The sequence below is a fragment of the Myripristis murdjan genome, chromosome 17 (genome assembly GCF_902150065.1).
Source record: "Myripristis murdjan chromosome 17, fMyrMur1.1, whole genome shotgun sequence".
Taxonomy (NCBI): Eukaryota; Metazoa; Chordata; class Actinopteri; order Holocentriformes; family Holocentridae; genus Myripristis; species Myripristis murdjan.
The window spans coordinates 20,012,097-20,030,831 of record NC_043996.1 but is presented as its reverse complement, the minus strand read 5'-3'; the positions used below and the strand labels follow the sequence as shown (position 1 = coordinate 20,030,831).

The window sequence follows — 18,735 nt, the reverse complement described above, 5'->3', positions numbered from 1 at the left end:
TGATGACTGTAATTTTAGAAGTACGCGACCAACTGTGCCAGTCAGCCCTTATGACAACCGGCAACTTACAGGTTTCTCTGGCTGTTGATATAAGGCATCTAAGCTGTTGTTTTTGAGATTTAAGCTGTACTGTGCCATTGCACATTTTCAGTGAGAGGCCTCTCCCTAATTGTGACTGTCTAACTAAAGTCTACATTTCCGAGAACCCTGCAGCACCTGCCCCAAAATCCCTTCCCATTTACCCCACAATTGGCCTGAGTCCAACAACCTGCCCCCCCAACTCCCATCCTGTGTTCCTCTTGATTGACATACAGTATGATGCTGTTTAACCTGGACTGGACCCCTGCCACAGCACACCAATTAACCCTCACCCAGCTCTGCCAAGTGTGACGAAAATGTCACCATGGCAACAGATTGCTGCAGACATTTCACTAAGTGCCTGTATTTTACCCTCAAAATCCCAACACTCCACCCACTCAGGGAGGATAAAAAAAGAAAAAAAAATCATGAGTCAAGCCAATAAACACTTAAATAAGACGGAGGACAAGCCACCACAACAGCACCTGGCTGCAAATGAGCACACAGACACAGGACATATTCATTCATTAGTGTTAATGATTAACCAATTATTTGTATACATGTTGGGCTGTATTACTACACCATAGCCTTTTTATAACTAATTCAACAAAAAAAAAGTCAGCAAAATTCATTATTTATTAAGCTGCCCATATCTTTCCCCTACAGTAAAATCACTTCTGTTTATCCACGGGCCTCTGAACCCCTTTTAGTAGTAAGGTGGTAGTAGTTGTTAGTGTAGGCTACTATATATCACAGTGACATTCAGCAACACTCTGGCAGTGCATGTCACTAGGCCTAGGGTAAACAGAGAGCTAACAGAGGGCAGCTGCTGCCTTGGCGTCTCTGGTGAGCCACGGTATTTACCACTCTGATGCTCCAGCCGGGGCTGCCAGAGGACTGCCTGGTCTTTGGGACGTCCCACCCCTCTGGCTGGTCTGGCGACCAGGACAAGGGGGAGCTCACACTGCTATGGGGGCTCCATGCGCCCTAAGGTAAGGGGGGGCGGGTGAGAGAGTGAGAGAGAGGGAGGGAGGAAGGGCGACAAAATGCAGCAACTTAAAAACAAAGCCAGCAAAGAAACAAAACATATAAAGACAGATGCTAGAGAGATGCAGTGAGTTTCTAATGTAGCCATTTGGGAGTTCAAAATGCACCCATATAAGGGCAGCTGAGAATGAATATATTTCTGAGAAAGAACCAAGAAAGGTTACTTTTTATGTTGAAGCCAATCATTTGGCTCTTCCATGCATATGAGTTGAAGAGGCATGATCCAAACTAGAGATTCTTTGCACAGGCAAGAGTGGAGAGCAGAATTGTGTTAGTTGCACTTCACACAGCAGCATTTGCCAAGGCATCACAGCACCATGCAGCAGAAAAGAGGCCCTGCAACCTCTCGCCATGGCAACTGTGTGTCTGTCTGGCATGTTGACAAAACAGGGGGAGTTGCGTCAGCACGGCAGCACATGACTGTATCAGACAAAAGCATGCTGGACTAAAAGGGAGCCACATTCAAATTTCTGGAATACATTTCCCCAGGCCTAGTATAACAAATTAGTTTGAGGCTTGTAATGTTTATTTAAGCAATATGATATATCTGGGGAAGAAAAAAAAACATTTTGCCAACTAAATTAGTCTTCCCGCACCAGCATCATTTATTATATATTATAGCCATGGGTGTGATTCAATTTCCTTTCTTATTTGTCAGAGATAGCCTACATACAGTGTCTATGATAGTCTCTACTATAATTCATGAAGACTGTTTTAAGGAGACTGAGACACTTGAATGAGGAATTATCTTTTTTTTTTTTTTTAAACATTTTTCTTTGTGGTCAAAAGACACCCACTAAAATGCATGGGGACCTATGAAGATAACTAAGACATGGGTGAATGGCCATTATTTGTGAATTGATGGATGCTTATCCTATGGGTTTCCATGTTTGTAATATGGACATGAGATGAACAGAGTGATTGATGATATGGGGAATGCCACTGAGGTGGGGTATAGCAAGGACTCCTTGTAAAAGGTGTTTACACCCAAAAAAAAAAAAAAAACACTTCTTGTGGGGTAATAATTCATACTTCCACTGAGCTCTACATAAATGCTGCGACTAACTAGTCATGTGGAACACAAACGTGTGCGGAGGGTTAGGGGGTGGGAGAGCGAGTTTCAATCACAGTGCTGTCTTTCCACTGAATTCATATACTCTACTGCAAGCTATAACATGACTGAATTATGGAAGAAGCCTATCTTAAACCCTGCAAGCTGTTTAAAACAACCCAGTAGCACCAGGGAACCAAATCCACCGTTCTCGAGCAGGGCCCACAAAACTCTAATCCACATTTCATGTGAGAATACACCATATACAATGTCCAAATATTAGCCTGCACTCCAGTTATTTATCACAATAGACCGTGAATAAGGCTAAACAAGCCATACAATCCTGGGAAAAAAAAAAAAAAAAAAAAAATCAGGTCTTCAGCTGCATGATGGTCCAGTTCCCTACCTGCTTCACTCGTGGCCTCCCAGGTGAGAACTTCCTCTTGGAGATAGCTGGCTTTCCCATGCCAATCTTAGGGGTGAGTGGTATAAGGGTGGTTGTGGGCAGTACGCTGCTGTGGTCGCCTAGCGGAGTGAGGGTGTGGGTCTGGGGAGGTTCTCTGGGCGATGTCCCTCGGGCCAGAGGGGAGGAATGGGGAGGTGAGACAACTATCTCAGCCAGTCTGTCTAAGGACGCCTTGTGAGGCTTCTCCTCTAACGAAGGACAGAGGAATGAGAGATTAGGCTTGCTCTCCGGGGTAGTGTCCATCTCCTCCAATGTGCCAGATGCTGAGGAGTCAACAGCCTCTGTCAGGTGCCTGTTAACATTTCCCTCTCTCCTCTCCTTGCAAGGTTCTGTCGGAGCAGTTTCCAGGGCAACAGCCCCAACTTCATCCCTACCCAAAGGCTGGGATGGTGAAACTTCCATTGGTTCGTCCGTCATAGCTATCAATGCAGTACTTGGTTCTTTGGTGGGTGAGATGATGGCCTTGAAATCCTTTGTGCTGGGTTTGACCGTGCCCTTCTCAGAGCAGGCCTCTGCCTTTGCTGGCTTAGTGGGTAACGCAGTATCCTGTGCATGTTGTGCCTCCACAGAAAGCTGGGCTGGGAAAGAGTCAGACTCCTGGCTAGTAAACCCTGGAGATGTTGGACTTGCTGTAGACGTGAGCTGGGTTACAGGGGTCCTCACTGCTGGTTTTATTTCTGAAATATGAAAGAGACAGTGGCTTTGTTAACATACATGGATATCCTTATTCACAAAGAGATGATACAGTGAAAACACTACCACCTCAGCTAGAATAAATAGGAAATTAACAAAACATCATAATCTACCTCAGTTTGCCTAAACAAGCAAACAGAGGTATAGACCCAGTGCTCAGAAAAAGAAAAAAAAATCAAGTTTCCAAATATAAAAAGTTTTAGTACCAAAACAAGACCTTTCAACAATGTAGATGGAACAATCACAACGACTATAAAACAGCAACTCTAGAAACAATGTGTGATAGCTAACAGTGAGAAAGACTGACAGTGAGACAGTGAGATTTAAGGTTCGCATATCATGAGAAAATCGTCATAGATGAGGCTATGGTTGCATGACACATTTTGTGGGGGACAAAACATGTCATGCAAATGCCAAAAATGGAACTCTAAACCCACCTTTACCTCGACTGTAATCAAAACAGAACTAGCAATAGCATTCACTCCTGGGCAAAGCTGAACAGTATGTAAGTATGCAATTAGATAAAATGTGAATGAAAATGCTGTAGTGCTCCTCAGCTTACTGAGTAAGATGGGTGTTCAGAGAGATTTGTATAGGCTCTGATATTAACAAGGGGTTGAAATGGATGAAAGAATAAGTTCTGTATGAAGATGAAGATGGATCTTTGATCTGCATATTCAGAATGACAGTATTTGAGGATAAACACTGATTGCTGCTGTTTGCTTTATCATATGCGACAGCAAACAGTTTTTAAAAAAGAAAAATTATGTTCCAAGAACATAGTTCTTTCTAAAACTGGTAACAGAATACATGATGTGCATTTTGATCTCTACCATCTAATTTGACAATGTTGAGATTTGTCTCAGAGAAGAACTGCATGGCTTTATAACAACAAGTTAGGCTAGATTTATTCTGTATTCTGATTGATTGGTGAGTGTCAAGAACCTAAAAACTGACTTCATACTAACTCTTCCCCACCAATCATTGGTCGGGTGACAGGAACTTTCAGCATCCTTTGACACTAGTCGCCTAATGTGAGCTGTGTAGTGATGGTATCAAACTGAGACCTTGTTTATGCACCTGGACAATTAACAGTATCATTTTGGGGAAAATGCACATATTGGCATGGAAACTCTATTAAATGCACACATGCAATATGTTCAAGCATTTGAAGACACTCTTTATGTACGCGTTTATACTAGTGGACATAGAAGAGCAACATAACAAGAGAGCTATGTTTATACAGATCAAGAGGAGGTAGCATAATGTTGATTAATAACTCAAGAAGTTGTGGTGACAAACCTGGTTTGAATTCTGTCAGGTTTTTGTTGACAGACGGCTCAGTAACCTGCCTCTCAACAATGTCAGCTCCCACTGAGACTTCTGGAAGAAAGAAGAGAATATGTGATTGTCTCTATGAATATAGTAATTTGTACATTAATATGAAGGGTCTGGGAGTCTGGCAGGGTGTCTGAAGTGATCAAGCAGTAAAATTTATTGTTAAATTTGAAGTTTTTGAGACAATCTTTAAAATTTAAGGCAGATTTTTGGACAAATAATATTTTTCTTCAAACAGATATTTATTCAAATAAACACTTCACTTGCATATCTAATATATACACCTGATATCTAAAATTTTAAGACTTTTTAAGGACCTAAAGACACCTGTAGACTGAATATTATAAGATAATATGGTAATGCATATTGTTTGGCATAAATGACCTAAAGTGACTGAGAAAAAAATACTTTTCTGTTTTCTATTATTTCAAAATAACTTGACATCTTAAATCTACTGGCACACACATAAACTGTGATGGCTTTACCCTTTTAGCCAATACTCTATTATGAACTCAATAATTTATCATAGAAGTCACTAACCATCTCTTAAACAGTACAGAAAATGGGGTTTTATGGTTAGATATTATCTTTGACTGAAAAATCTGGTTGATTATTTTACTGAAATAGGTGTGAGATTTATTTCACTGCTCCATTTTTATGAGCTGTTATATAAGCGTAGAAAAGCAAACGAGTAAGAGCTGAGCTTGGAAAGGGGTGGCATTTGAGCAATGCAAGCAGCCACAATGTATATCAAAGTAGACGAGCAAAGCCTATACCATAGGCTACTTTTGGTATTAATCTAGTGCCCTTCTTCTACACTCTCTCTCCGTTCAGTGCTGTATCAAAGCTTTCTATGCATTTAACTGGTCTGGTATGAATAGAACTAGTCATTCCTGACTACCAGGCATCCTCACATCGAGCCAATATTCTGCCAGACAGCCTCTAACAGTACAGACAGCCTAGTCTTCACGAGGCACCCACCATTTCAATCCACAAGTTCCTATGTCACCCTGGTCCTGACACACACATGCACCTGCTAAGCATCTCTGCCAGAGAAGGGAGTAACCATGACAACCAACATCCCAGGGTCTGTGTGCTCTGGGCTCATGACTGTGCAGCTTGCAGGTGCACATCCGGTGCTGATGCCAGAAAGTCAATTAGGAGATGGGTCTCAAACCATCTCCAGCCTTCAACTATTGACCAAGCTGAACACACATTCTCATTCACATGAACATCCTACTTCCTATATCTTCCACAGTGAATAAGGTGATGGTAAAGATAAAAACAGTGCTTTGATTAATGCAGCTCAGGCCTAATGTCAGGTCTACTTTGTGCTCCTGGGATGGATCTAACAGTATCTGTCAGCTGAGTCATGATAAGCTTGCTGTTAAACCCTTACTGGAAGAGGATCCTGGCAGGTGACAACAGCTCCGGTTAATGACTTTAATTACATTACATGAACAGGCAGTTGGTGGCAGTGTTGTGATCTCTCAGAGCCAAGCCAGAATATAACACTGATGATAAGAAAGGCAACAGAGAAAAAACACCACCTAAGTGTTAAATAAATATTAGCACCTTATGAATATAAATTTCATTTTCTTAGTTTGTTCAGGAATACCAAACACACAACAATAGCACCTGTCTGGTTGATTCAAGAAGCTCAAAATACCAAACAACACTTAAGATGGGCAGAGGGCATCATGACTCATGTATTGGCAAGATGAGAAAGCTCAGAGCAACCTTATTCTGAGGCGCTTAACATAAACCTCCTAAAGCTTCACTTAAATCAATACACAGTTCACAGGTAGACCAACACTTAACAGCTCTTTACAACCACAGTGGGGGAGGCACAGTCTTGTTGACTAAATCCTTGATAAAGCAGCACGTGGCCACAGGTAAAAAAAAACCAAAAAAACACATCCACCGATCACTGTAAATCTCACATCCAAGCTAGCAAATGTGTACTGTGAGTATGTGTCCACAAGCAAGCTGCTGTGAGCAATTATGAATGAACCAGTATCGCTCTGTGGCAGGTCACAGACAGGAGATCCGTTATCATACTACTCTTACGCATTCTCTCCTGCCTGTGGAGTCTGCTGGCTAGCTACTGTTAGCATCCCCCCAGCACACTATTCATTTCCCTAATCCTGTGCTCTGTTGCTGGCAGACTCCCATTGACCTGAGTGGAGATGCAGGCCTGAGCTTCATACAAACAGAGAGCAGGCCCACGTAATTCACACTGCTCACTCAGCCTGCATGGTAATGAGAAGAGGAAGCTTTGTCACCGTTGTAAACAATGGATAGGTTTGAGAAGCATGGTTGGGATACATGCAGAGGGGGTACTGCTGCTACTGAAAACCTAGAGCTTTACGGTGTAGTTTAACAATGGTGTGCTTTGCAGAGAAATCGAAAAGGTGAGGTTTCTCTCAGGTTAAACTGGGGATTAATCCTCTTCATGCACACTGTAAGAAAACACTACCTCCCCAGGAGACGGGGGAGAGAAACAAAGTGCTTTTAATTTTCAAAGCATACAGATACAAAGACAATAGGATTGCTTTAATCAGCTGTTGGTAGGATACCATCTGGTTAGTAGTGACACCTCAAAGTCCTATCAAAGAATGAGAGAGAGCGCTTCTCTCTGGTCTTAGTCCAAACAACATTCTCCCCAGTACCTTCATCTATTATAACCAAGACTTTTAAAACTTTTCTCACCACTGTCAGTACTGCTCAGCCTCGGCTGAGCCAAAACTCACACCTGCATAACTGGAGACTAGAGTCTGGGGACACAACAATCTTGATAATTTACTTTGATAAAAGTTACCGTAATAACTTTGATAAACTTTGGGGGTTTATTTTCGGCATCTTGTTTCTCTCAACAGCCAGTCACACAACAAAATCAGGCTCGCAGCACTAACCAACAGCCAATCACACAGAGGAAACTGACTGAGATGCAGACAAGCGCAACACTGACAGAGAGCAAAAATGAGCTTGCATATTACTGAAGTATACACCCATTCACAACAGCACAACATAAAGATAATATAGTGAATGATAATACATTGAACTACATTAGCAAGAGATAAAATTGTGCAAGATGGGGAAAGAAAGTAAAAGTGACAGTGACTACAAAGAAGGAAGAGCATCACACAACCTCTATCATACAGAAATGGTTTGTTACTGAAACTCAAGTCTGATGAACCACACAGAAACATGCAAGATATTGACAACCTGCATTAGTAACAAAGGGAAACACTGCCCCTGTCTATTATATGAAAAAATACCATCCCACAGAGCATACACAAAGTATGAGTATAGAGTATCCTGCTAGCCAAACTAACCAACCTGTTCATGGTCCTGCCAGCAATGCTGGAGCTCAATATAAGAAATGGTCAAGTGAAATGGCATAAACGAAACAGAGAACTGCCAAAGACTCTCGCTTTTAAAACAGCTTAAAAGCAAACTAAACTGAAGATTGGAGATGAGGTTGATATTGTATGGACAGGGAGGGTGTTCAAACGGACACTGAGGGTGTATGCATGTATATACGGTAAAACTTCAGTTAAAAGCCAGCTCCCATTTAAATGCAGAGTTGGGTATGGCTACATGATTAGACAAATGCTGGTCCCTAATAGAAGCTGGGCTATTTAACCCACCACTTGTCGACAAACTACGGAGCAGGGGGCAGCTTCTCCTGCTGGTGATAAACGCGCCTTTCTTTCGGTTTTCCTGTCACATCCTGTTCACTTCGCCTGGACAGAATTAGCACTGGTACGATTCAGAGTTTTAAATTCTAAAACCGAACGTCATCAAGCTCAGATTATGTACTTATTCCAAGAGGTGTGAAGGGTTGGGCTCTGTGCTGCAGACAGCAGGCAGGCATGATGACACACAACACTGCGGTTACACGCCTCCAGAGTGTTGGTTTGATGTGTGTAATAAAGTGAAAAAAATGAGGGAAAAAAAAGACTTGGGATAGATTTGGGATTTTGAGATTTTGAGAAATATTTATCAAATTTCTGGTATCTTTTGATTATATTACTAGTTTTTGCTGAGTGAGAATTTTGCGTAAAAAGAAATAAAGACATGTGCCAAATAGATGCATGTCCCAAATAGAGATGGTTGCTTTTGATGATTAAAGTAAACAGAAGCCCAGGCTGCTAACTGAAGTTTCATGGTACATGTGAATTATTCTTTTAAATTTGATTGGGGGTGGCCTGTCTCAGGATGTAGAAAGGTTGTTTGGTAATTGGAGGGTTCCTGGTTCAATCCCCAGCTCCTCCAAAGAGCGTGTTGAAGTGTCCTTGAGCAAGACACTGAACCCCTAACTGGTCCTGATGAGCAGCTTTGCACCTTCCATGGTAGCCTCTGGCATTAGTGTGGGAATGGGTGAATGTGAGGCAAACACTGCATAGTGCTTTGAGTGGTTGGCAGACTAGAAAAGCGCTATAAAAATGCAGCCCATTTACCATTGGTTGTGGGCTCGGGAACAAATGATTGACAATTTTGGTTGTGATCCACCACTGGAGGTTGCATTATTATAAAACCAATGTTTTTCAGGTATGTTATAGGTTGGCTTTTGATGCATTGTTGAGGCAATTCCAACGTAAAACCGTATGTACTGAAACCTTTTGACGTGTCTATGATGCTGTAACAGTAAGAAATAATAAGTCAGCTGATAACCAAATCATCAGTAGGGACATTCTCCTGGAACAAAGACTCACCAGGCTTCTGGGCTGACGTGGCCAGTGTCTCCCCCTGGACGGTGGCCTGGACAGCCTCTGAATCTGAGTGCAATGGAACGGCAGGGAATTCCGGTCCAGGGTCATTGTGCATTTCAGGAGGCAGCAGAGTACCAGGTTCTAGGTCCGTGTGCTTTTGAGCCAGCTGTAGGCCAGTCTCAGAGTCCGTGTGCATTGAGGCTGGCTGCGGGCTGAGCTCTGGGCCGGTGTCCATATCCTCTGCCTGTAAAGCCTGCTCTGCAGCAGGAGACCTGCAGTTGGAACAAACATAGTCCTCCCTGGGGTGGATGTCTGCTTGGCCTGAGTTCTGACGCTCACACTCCAGGTGTAGCCATCTGAAAGGAAGGGTAAGGATTTAAGGGACTGTTTGACAGGAATTTCAATGCAATCCCAAAGGTGACTTATTTATTTCGGTGCTTTCCCTAGTGTTTTCCTGTGTTCCCCGATAACATCAATTTGCCACAGGAATTCAATTAAGGAGCAATGGAAAAACAATTCCCTGTAAGGAAAAAAGTGGGGAGATGCCTTTTAAGGTAGAGTTATAATAACTGTGGCCAGTCATCCTGATAAAAATGTTTAGTACCTCTTGCAGCGGCTGCAGGAGAGCAAGTCTTTGTGGTGCTCGGGGTCCAGGATGCAGGCACACAGAGGACAGCAGAGAGTTGGGTCCTGATTTTGGACACAGTTCTCACACAGTAGGCTGGTGTGGTGCCACTGCCCGCTGGTTCGTGTTCCACACTGGATGCATACTCTGCAGTTCTGAGGAGAAAGAAAGGCTTTCTTAGCATGAAATTCAAAGTAATTTAGATTCAGCAAGTATTTCACAACCAGTGCAGTATGAATACAGTTCTTCTAGAGTACATATTTGGCAGTTGAGCTGCAGTGGCAGGAAAAAAAATATACAGACGAATCAACCACTGCTACATCAACCAATGGAATACTGGGGTTGTTTAAAATAATGATAATCAGTGAAAGTCTCTATGCAGTATCTTTTTCAGGCATGCATCAATTTTTCAGCTACTGATCATGATTAGTCAATAAAAGTTCAAAATAGGTCATCTGTGATCAGCCAAATCCACATTTCAACTACTCTATTTAAAAAATCATGTGTCAACTGCCCGATCAGAAAAGCAGTCGAGCATATGTTCTTACAACTAAGAGCAAAGGGCATATTAACTATCTGGCACAGCACTGACACTTAATTTCTGATGTGTTCTGCATGTTGCATGTTTAGAACCATTTCAAGATATTGCAAAGTAAACAGCACATGCTGAGGCAATGAGAAACTTTTCATGTGCTACCAGCGGCAACATGTGAGTAAGGACCTCACTCATCAAGCACATATCAACATGTAGTTACTATCTTTAGATAAAAATCTTGATTTATTTCCACACCGGCAGGCCATCTATCTTATATGGCCACAACAACAGTCAAAATAAAAAAAAAAAACAAAAAAAAACAACAACATAATTTTACTCTTTTCACTTGCAGTGAATTTTTATATGATGTGGTATTGGAATCAGAATCAACCTCAACGAATGTGATCAGTGCATTCCTACTCTCTTTGTCCTCCATTCCACTATGAAAAATGTGCAGGTCATGTCAGTGCACCAGGACATCTACCAGGAAAAACATGGAGAGCAATGGCTGTCAAAAAGTTAGCTGACTACACGGAGACAAAGCCGCTAAAAAAGACAGAAAGCCATAACACGCCAGTTCCAGTGCAACCACTTTTCGAGTTTATGTTCATTAAAAAAGGGAGACTGTAAAGGGAGAATGTGCAAGTTTAGAAGGAGTCATAGTCCTAAATTCTGTTCCCAAAAACAGTATCCTACTCTGCCTTACACTGCAATGCAACAGTCTTATTCCAAGGCTTTTTCTGCTGTACAGAGTAGAAAAGCCTGGACAGAAATCAAATTATTATGGAAAATGGAAGAGAGCTAATAAGACCCACACACTGTTCTCTAATTGGTGTCTTCAGCTGTCCATCTAAATTTGACCTGAAATTGCAACTGGTAATCATCCCAATGATTTCTAGAAGTCTCTTCAACTGCATGAATATTGTCTCTGAGAACTCCATATTCCACTGACCACCCGTTTTTTATTTTCCCGAGGAAGAAAATTATGCAGGGCAGGGGAAAGAAGAGACGGAAACCACAAATTTTTCTCCATCTGGTAAAACCAGAAGTCCAAGGAAACAGGTGAGCTTCATCAAGGCTAGGGTTATAGTGACATTAAGATTAGCAGAATAGCTAGCTAGTCAGCCAGAGTGGCTGGTTTTCCTCAAGTGCACAGTGCCATTCCATGATGCTCCAAGTATCAAACACCACACACGTGCCCTTTGCTACAATCACTTGAAAAACTATTGACATGTATCAAGTAAACAAATCAGAGAGGTGAGGCATGTATTTATTTACATCAGAAACATCTACAGCTCGAGAGAGGTGGGGTTTAACAGTTGCTACTATAGTCACATTGCACTGGACCATACATCTGTTGTTAAAAAAAACTCTGTGCCAATGAATAATAGTTTTTGTTATTTGTTTCCAATTTAGAGGTGGCTAATCTGGGATAACAGAGTTTCTACATCATTTTGCCCACAATCTTGATCCAGCACAGAGACAAGTAAAAGAGCAGTATCCACTTAAGCATTGTCCTTCACTGTGATTTGTAGTGATCTCTGGACATTTACATCCACCACTTCAACCAGCACTTTAGGGAAGTCCCCTTGGCTCCACCCACAGATTTTGTAAACAAACACTGAAATGTCTGCAAGAAAGAGGATCTCACAATCCAGCTGGCTGCAGGCACATAATAGAGCACTGAAACTAGAGAAATGACTCATTTTTCATTCACTTCCAAGTCATCAAGATGGCTGCACTCAAAACGACACTGCTGTGAGAGCGGTGACAGGGGCTGGGAGAGGGGGGGTGGAGGAGTGCGGGTGAAGTGCCAGAGATGTGTGTAGGCCATGTTCCAGCTGTGCTGAGTCAGATAGAAAGACCTTTCTACCACCTGGTACCTCGGCTGCTGCGGTCTCCTCTGACCACTGCAGCTGATTGGATGCTGCGCTAACCAGCCGCCTGGGTGACAAGCGTACCGCCTGCGCTCAGGGGCAGGGTTGCAAACGCGCACACGAATAGAGCCTTATCTTTTTAACACTGAGGTTGAACTGCAGCCTATAAAAGATCAGCCAGTGTGAGTCATTTCTTAACCACAGGAAGTGCAGACGCAAACCACTAAAAAAGGTCATATTCCCATGGGTGGTAGACATTTTGCTCTGTGCTAGAGCTATGATGAATGTCTCGAAAAAACACTGACAAATCTGTGGTGCAAAAGGAAGGAAGGAAAATGCTTTTTTATGGAAAAATTATCAGTACAAGCAGAGGAAAAAAAAAAAAAAACATACAGCAATTCTGCGTAGTACTTTTCCAAATCATTCTTGAAGCTGATGACAAAACACAACATGGATACTACACACCATAGACTGCAACTTCAACCACTTAACCCAATATAATATTTTTGCAAACCATCAACAATGCCACCAAATAGGCCTATATGTCCACACCATCCAGGAAACGCCGAATTTGATCTTGTACTTAATGAGCCAACCAGCAGCATCCAACATCTTCCCTACCTTACATCTCCAGCCATTGGTGGGAATAGAGTCCATGGCAGGTTGTAGGCAAAAGGTGTGGTAGCCTTTGTCACACATGTCACACACCAACATCTTAGTGTCCTCTCCTGGGTTCCTGTGCATGGAGAAGAAGAGGATATGAGTATAGTGTTTAGAGAACAAAAAAATGTAGATATTATACTAATCTTTTCACTAGGAGGACACATTCAACTGCACAATACACAAAGACCTGCAAGGTTGTGAACAGGGCACTACAGTCAAAATCATGAGGATGACGAGTCTCAAACTGCTTAATATCCATTAATCAATCATTAAACTTAAACACACATTTATCATTCAGAACTCTGCCTGTGCAACTCAGCTACATGAAACTAAACGTGCAGCATTGGTCAATCTAGCCTGATTTGCAAGTTGACACTGGTCAGACAGTGATAAATGCTATAGAAACAGCCGTTTGTAGACACTTTCTGCCTGCCTTCCCCTTTAGTTTAATGTAAAGAGGGAGTTGGCAGCTTAACAATACAAAATAGTGTGAAGATGCATGAGACTAGTGGGGTCAATCATGATGTATACTGTAGAAGAAAAAAAATGTTTATTTATCATTATTCAAACTGCACACAATCCCCATTCTTTGTATTTTGCATTCCAAATAGGGATGTAAGCAATTACTCAGATATTCACTGCTAAATGTAGAACATATTTAATGCAAACAAATGGTCATTTACTTAAGATGGAGGTAGGGGTAGAGGTAGGTTGAGACTTAAGTTGAGCCAGCTTCAGTCTGAGGCCATTTTTACATTCTAATTTTTTTTTTTTTTCCAATCAGATAAAATTAAAATCATAAATAGTCAGTCAAGAGTGGAGACAATGTATTAAAATGGTTTGAAAAACTGTCAGCATTTTTATGAAGGTCTGTCTTGTATTTAAAATGTGGTTATTTTACATTGAGCTTAACATGTTGGCATGCTTTGTGTGGTCTCCTCCACAGGGGATGTGTCTAGATTTTTGTCATGAACTATGGAGACTTAAGCAGATGTGAGCAATTTCGATAGATATTGTTAATTTGTGGTAAATTTTGTGTTGATGTGAATGTCACAAGTAGAGCTGAATTTTAACATGACTTGACCAATAATATTTATTTTGTGTTGTGCACTTAGTGCTTTACTGATATGGCAATACGACTATACAATCTGTCTTAAGTCCACATTCACAGACTGAATTTCTTTTATGATTTATTAATGCACAGCAGTCATAGACGTATGTGTTTTAGCCTTAGGCCTTCATTAGCGTCTGGTATGAAACACGTGACCGTATACACCACAACTGCAAAAAACACTTGGTACACAGAGAAAAAAACTGCACACCTAAACTTGAACTCTAAAATAAAATTATGATTTCTATTTTGGTTACAAGTTTTGGTTAAGGGTGTACATCGTTAGCTGTCTTGATTGTTGCTGATCTTACTGTCTATTCTGCAGATTAGCCAAGGTAGTACATATCTTAAATTTGAGAATAAAATGTAGAAAAATATCAAACATATAGTTTGATCTTATTTTGTAACATGCATCAGCTTACACAGTTTGGCTGCCATCTTCCAAGGTCAGATGGAAGTATGAGGCCACAACACAACAAGAATCATTCAAGAATTTCACTAACCTGCTACAGTGATGGGATCTTAACAAAATTTAATAAAAATTTGCTCTGGAACTCTCCAGATACAGAACACAAATCCTGATAACACATCATAAGCCCTCTGCTGTTTATTTTACCAAACTGAGTGCATTTCTACACACCTGGCAAAACACTAGCATTACTGCCACTGAAAAATGTGTAGCATACAAATTACTGTTAAAACATTTGAAGGTATCTGCTCATTGTTGAAACACTTCGAGTCACAGTAAAAATGGGGTGAGGGTTGTTTGATGTGTGTCCTGTTCCTTGGCCTGATGGACTGTGTGCCTGTTTTTTAGGTGCTGCAACACATTGTCAGTGTTGCCGCTGTATTTTAGCACAGTATCACACAGTTTATAATGAGCGTCATTTGCTTTTCTTGCAAAATCATCCCAAACCAAGGTTCTTGCTCTCTTCATTTTGCTTCGGCTGTTTCTTGGCAAAACGCTGGAAATGATCTATAGACTAAGGCAGCCTACGGAACATCACTGAAACGTTGCACATTTGCTTAAAGGCCCAATGCTGTACACTTTTCCAGGGTTTTATTTTAACTGTTGCAATCCCTAGCAAGATGTATTTGTGGATTTGGGTACCTGTGGTCCGCTAAATATAGTTTCTCAGCTCCTCTCTCTTGCCTTTCTCCCGAAGCTCTGGCAGCACGATTCGTTTAGCCAATCAGAAGAGAGAATCAGCATCTCTCCACTGATTGGCTGACTGTTTTCACAGCCACTGGTCTCTAACGTGTTTCTTTTGGAAGACTGTTCAATGAAACATTAGTCTCCTTGCATCCGTCTATGGTGCAACAACGTTTTTTCGACATGTGGCTAACTTGTTAGCTTGTTACCTGGGGAGCGGAGGCAGGCCGGCTAGTTTAAGTGGGCGGAGTAGCCTTATGTGTGATGTCACAAAAAGGAGGAAGTGCTGTCCGCGCATTTTACAGGGAGAGTTTCAAAAAACGTGCTGTTTGCATTTCTCCATTTATCACAGGTTTAATGCATGGGATAGTATTTATGTGGCCCCAAGACCTTCCCTATCATGAAAAAACAACGAAAATTGCATTTTTCATGCCATGGAGCCTTTAAATCTCATGTGTTCACCCTCTTTTACATGCGCAAGATTATCTGAAAAAAAATTCTAATTAACCGTTTAAACGTTTTGAATATCCAGTTAATTTAAAACGACCGGTTTGCCAGGTAACCAGATATGCGCACACATCCCTAGTTTCAAGAAGAAAATGCAAACTCAAGCTCAGGGGATACTGTGCTCTTGACAACAGGATGCAATTAAAAAATCCAAATGATATTCTACAGTTAAATGTAGAGTGTGAAGGGTGAGTAAGACTTTGCTTGTCCTACTTGGCCTTGTAGTTTCAACACAGCTAATGCGTGCTTTAAGGCAAATATAGGCCCTGTTGCTAATAGCACCCATGTGCTGCTTAAATAAGGTCAGGGGTTATAAGACCGAGCCTCAGGGCACAACATCCAGTTAGCTCTCCACAAACCACAGAGGTAAACAAACCAGCAAGACTGCATCATGCCTGGTAGCTATGGAGAAAATTAGAGAGGAGAAAAGTGAAAGAAAAGGTAAGAACAAGGTTATGTATGTGGGCAGCAAGGTGACTCACTTGCATGTCTGGCAGACTTTGCACTCGGGGCACTGCCAACCTGCCCTCCTTAGAGGTGTCACAGCCATATCCAGACAGATCCCATGGTAGTGCTGACCACAACTGGTGCAGAAGAGCTGGTCCAGCAGGTCCCCTGGGCTATCGCATAGTGCGCAGTTCACATCGTCTACAACTATACGGAGCAAAATTAAAGAGACAAATTTAAATGAGACAGTATAGTCCCTATAATGATACTACATCAGATTTTCTTACTTTCTGGTGAATCTTTCTTTTTTTCACAGCCATCAAATATAATGAGTTGTATTCCAATTATACTGGGCTTACATCTGTGGATGGCCAATTCAATGTGTTCTGGACAGAGGAGGGAGAGACTCCTGATATCCTGAAAAGTCCCAGCTGCCCCCGCACAGGGGTAATGGTAGAGTTGAGCACATCCTTCAGCACAGCACTTAATGGATGCTCCAAGGCGCTTACAGTATGCACAGTGCTACAGAAAGAGAGGGAGAAAATTAAAAATGAAACATGCCTTCTATTGCGCCTTTGTCCAGAGCTAAAATGAATACCTTGAGTTCAAAAGGACAAAGTCTAAAACACGTCTGTAGAAAATACTGCTTATGCAGAGTCGGTCATTTCCTGTATCCTTTAATGTCTTTTCAGAGAAGGTTCTTCTGAGTTCTCACTTCAGGATCAAAACCCCTGTTAAAATTCAGCTGCCTTTATTACAACATGCTTTAGCCCCCTGACGATAACACTTCTGCTAGAACCTCATTCAGGCACTTTTTCTCTTACTTCTACAAGCGCACGCTAATAGCCACTCTTGAGATTAAGTGGGAGACTTTCTGATGGTTTACTGGACCAGGGGGGTGCAAACGCAATCAGGGAGCTGTGAGCTGTGCCGTTGCTAACGCTAGAAGCTAAGCTGCCATGAGAGCTCAGCCCTGTTGAGTGGCGTGACCTTTTCCATTTCACAGCTGAGAGATCCACGCTGCCAGGCCGACCTTTACCAGCCTGCCTGATCCATCAGCTTTGCTGTGCCTCACTGAAGCAGACCCTCCCTGCTGCCCCAACACATTAAGACAGTGTTAACACCTATTAGTCCATGGATGTCCTCCCCTGACTCACCTTTGTGCTCCCTGAGTCAATGGCTCTGTCCACATTAAGCAGAGATTGTCCCTCGCCCTCGCAAACACCCTCGGACCACAAGACACAACTCTGATGCACCCAGTATTGCCCTGTAATTCAAGACAAAAAAAACCACCATGATGTATTTAATGCATGCATCAGTATATGTGGTACATTTACCCAAAAAATTTAACTCTCCATGACAAGGACAAGGCTAAGCCAAAAGAGAGCAAATGTTTGAAAATCCACCGTTCTTACCTGACTCAAAGAGAGACTGGACGTCAAGATTTTGAGGAAGGCCAACATGAGAAAGCTCATCCCAAAACCGATTGCCTGGGTCTGGTTCTTCCCCTTGGCTCTCAGACGCACTTGAACAAAAAATGAGAAAAGAAGGGAAAAGTAAGAGGTCAACATAAGCTTAAAAAATGAGGAGGACAAAAAGATATATCAAGAAGACATGATAGGAAGAAAGTCTGGAACAAACAGGGAGTGAATCAAGAGTAGAGACATTAAGGTAGAGGACGGCGTGCAACTTTTACAAAGGCAGAGAGATGGAGACAGAAGGAATGAGCAGGGGGAAAATGTTAGAGAGCAAAGAAAAAGCTGCGGGGGAGGAGGGAGAGGAGGAGGAAGAGGGCCATCTTATTTGGCGTGTGCACAAGAGGCTGGCTGTTCTGTCTCATAAAATCTGCTGAAAAGGAAGTGTTTCTCTGAGTCCCTGGCTTGAACTACTGAGCTGCAGAGCATGTGGAAAATGTGGAGAGGGAGAATTAGCATTTAAAAAGGGCCCCAGTTCCAGTAAACAAACCAATGGCCAAAACCAAGAGACTGGGTTCTGGGAGCATGATGGCACACTCATGACATACTGCTTTGACATGGTTACTGTTTAGAGACGAGGTTTCATCAGCAATATTATGTAATCATCTTCTCCCACCTCCTTACATTTTCAATTTTGTCTCCTTTGTCCATCATCTCTGCTGCTCTCACAAATCAATATCATTTTCACCCCCCCCACACTCCTTCCTCTGTCTCTGTGTGGCACAATCGAGGGCTGGTCCCAATGACCAATCGCACAGCTCCAACACAACAACGATTGGTTGGCCTGGCACGCTGCCAGACCTGTACTGCTCTCACTGCACATTACGTCACTGGGACCCCAGAGAGGCGCTCTATTGGTTCCAAAGAACCAGAGCAAATTAGGCAGCTGTCCAAAGGAGTCCAGGGAGGGTCCTTTGTTGGCACAGTGCGCACACACACACACACAAATGC

The 18,735-nt window shown here is 42.2% G+C and overlaps 1 protein-coding gene across 2 annotated transcripts in view; it reads right to left on the bottom strand.

Annotated features, from left to right (window-relative positions):
- kmt2cb (lysine (K)-specific methyltransferase 2Cb) overlaps positions 1-18,735 on the bottom strand; it is a 79,695-nt gene that overhangs the window by 42,347 nt on the left and 18,613 nt on the right. For both annotated transcript variants that reach the window (XM_030074337.1, XM_030074338.1), the window contains exons 6-15: positions 17,725-17,834; positions 17,467-17,576; positions 16,669-16,831; positions 16,345-16,516; positions 13,050-13,164; positions 9,996-10,171; positions 9,395-9,747; positions 4,638-4,718; positions 2,583-3,319; positions 943-1,065 (exon numbers count right to left, since the gene is read on the bottom strand). In XM_030074337.1, coding sequence (XP_029930197.1) covers positions 943-1,065; positions 2,583-3,319; positions 4,638-4,718; positions 9,395-9,747; positions 9,996-10,171; positions 13,050-13,164; positions 16,345-16,516; positions 16,669-16,831; positions 17,467-17,576; positions 17,725-17,834 — 2,140 coding nt within the window. The remainder of the gene's footprint in view (positions 1-942; positions 1,066-2,582; positions 3,320-4,637; positions 4,719-9,394; positions 9,748-9,995; positions 10,172-13,049; positions 13,165-16,344; positions 16,517-16,668; positions 16,832-17,466; positions 17,577-17,724; positions 17,835-18,735) is intronic.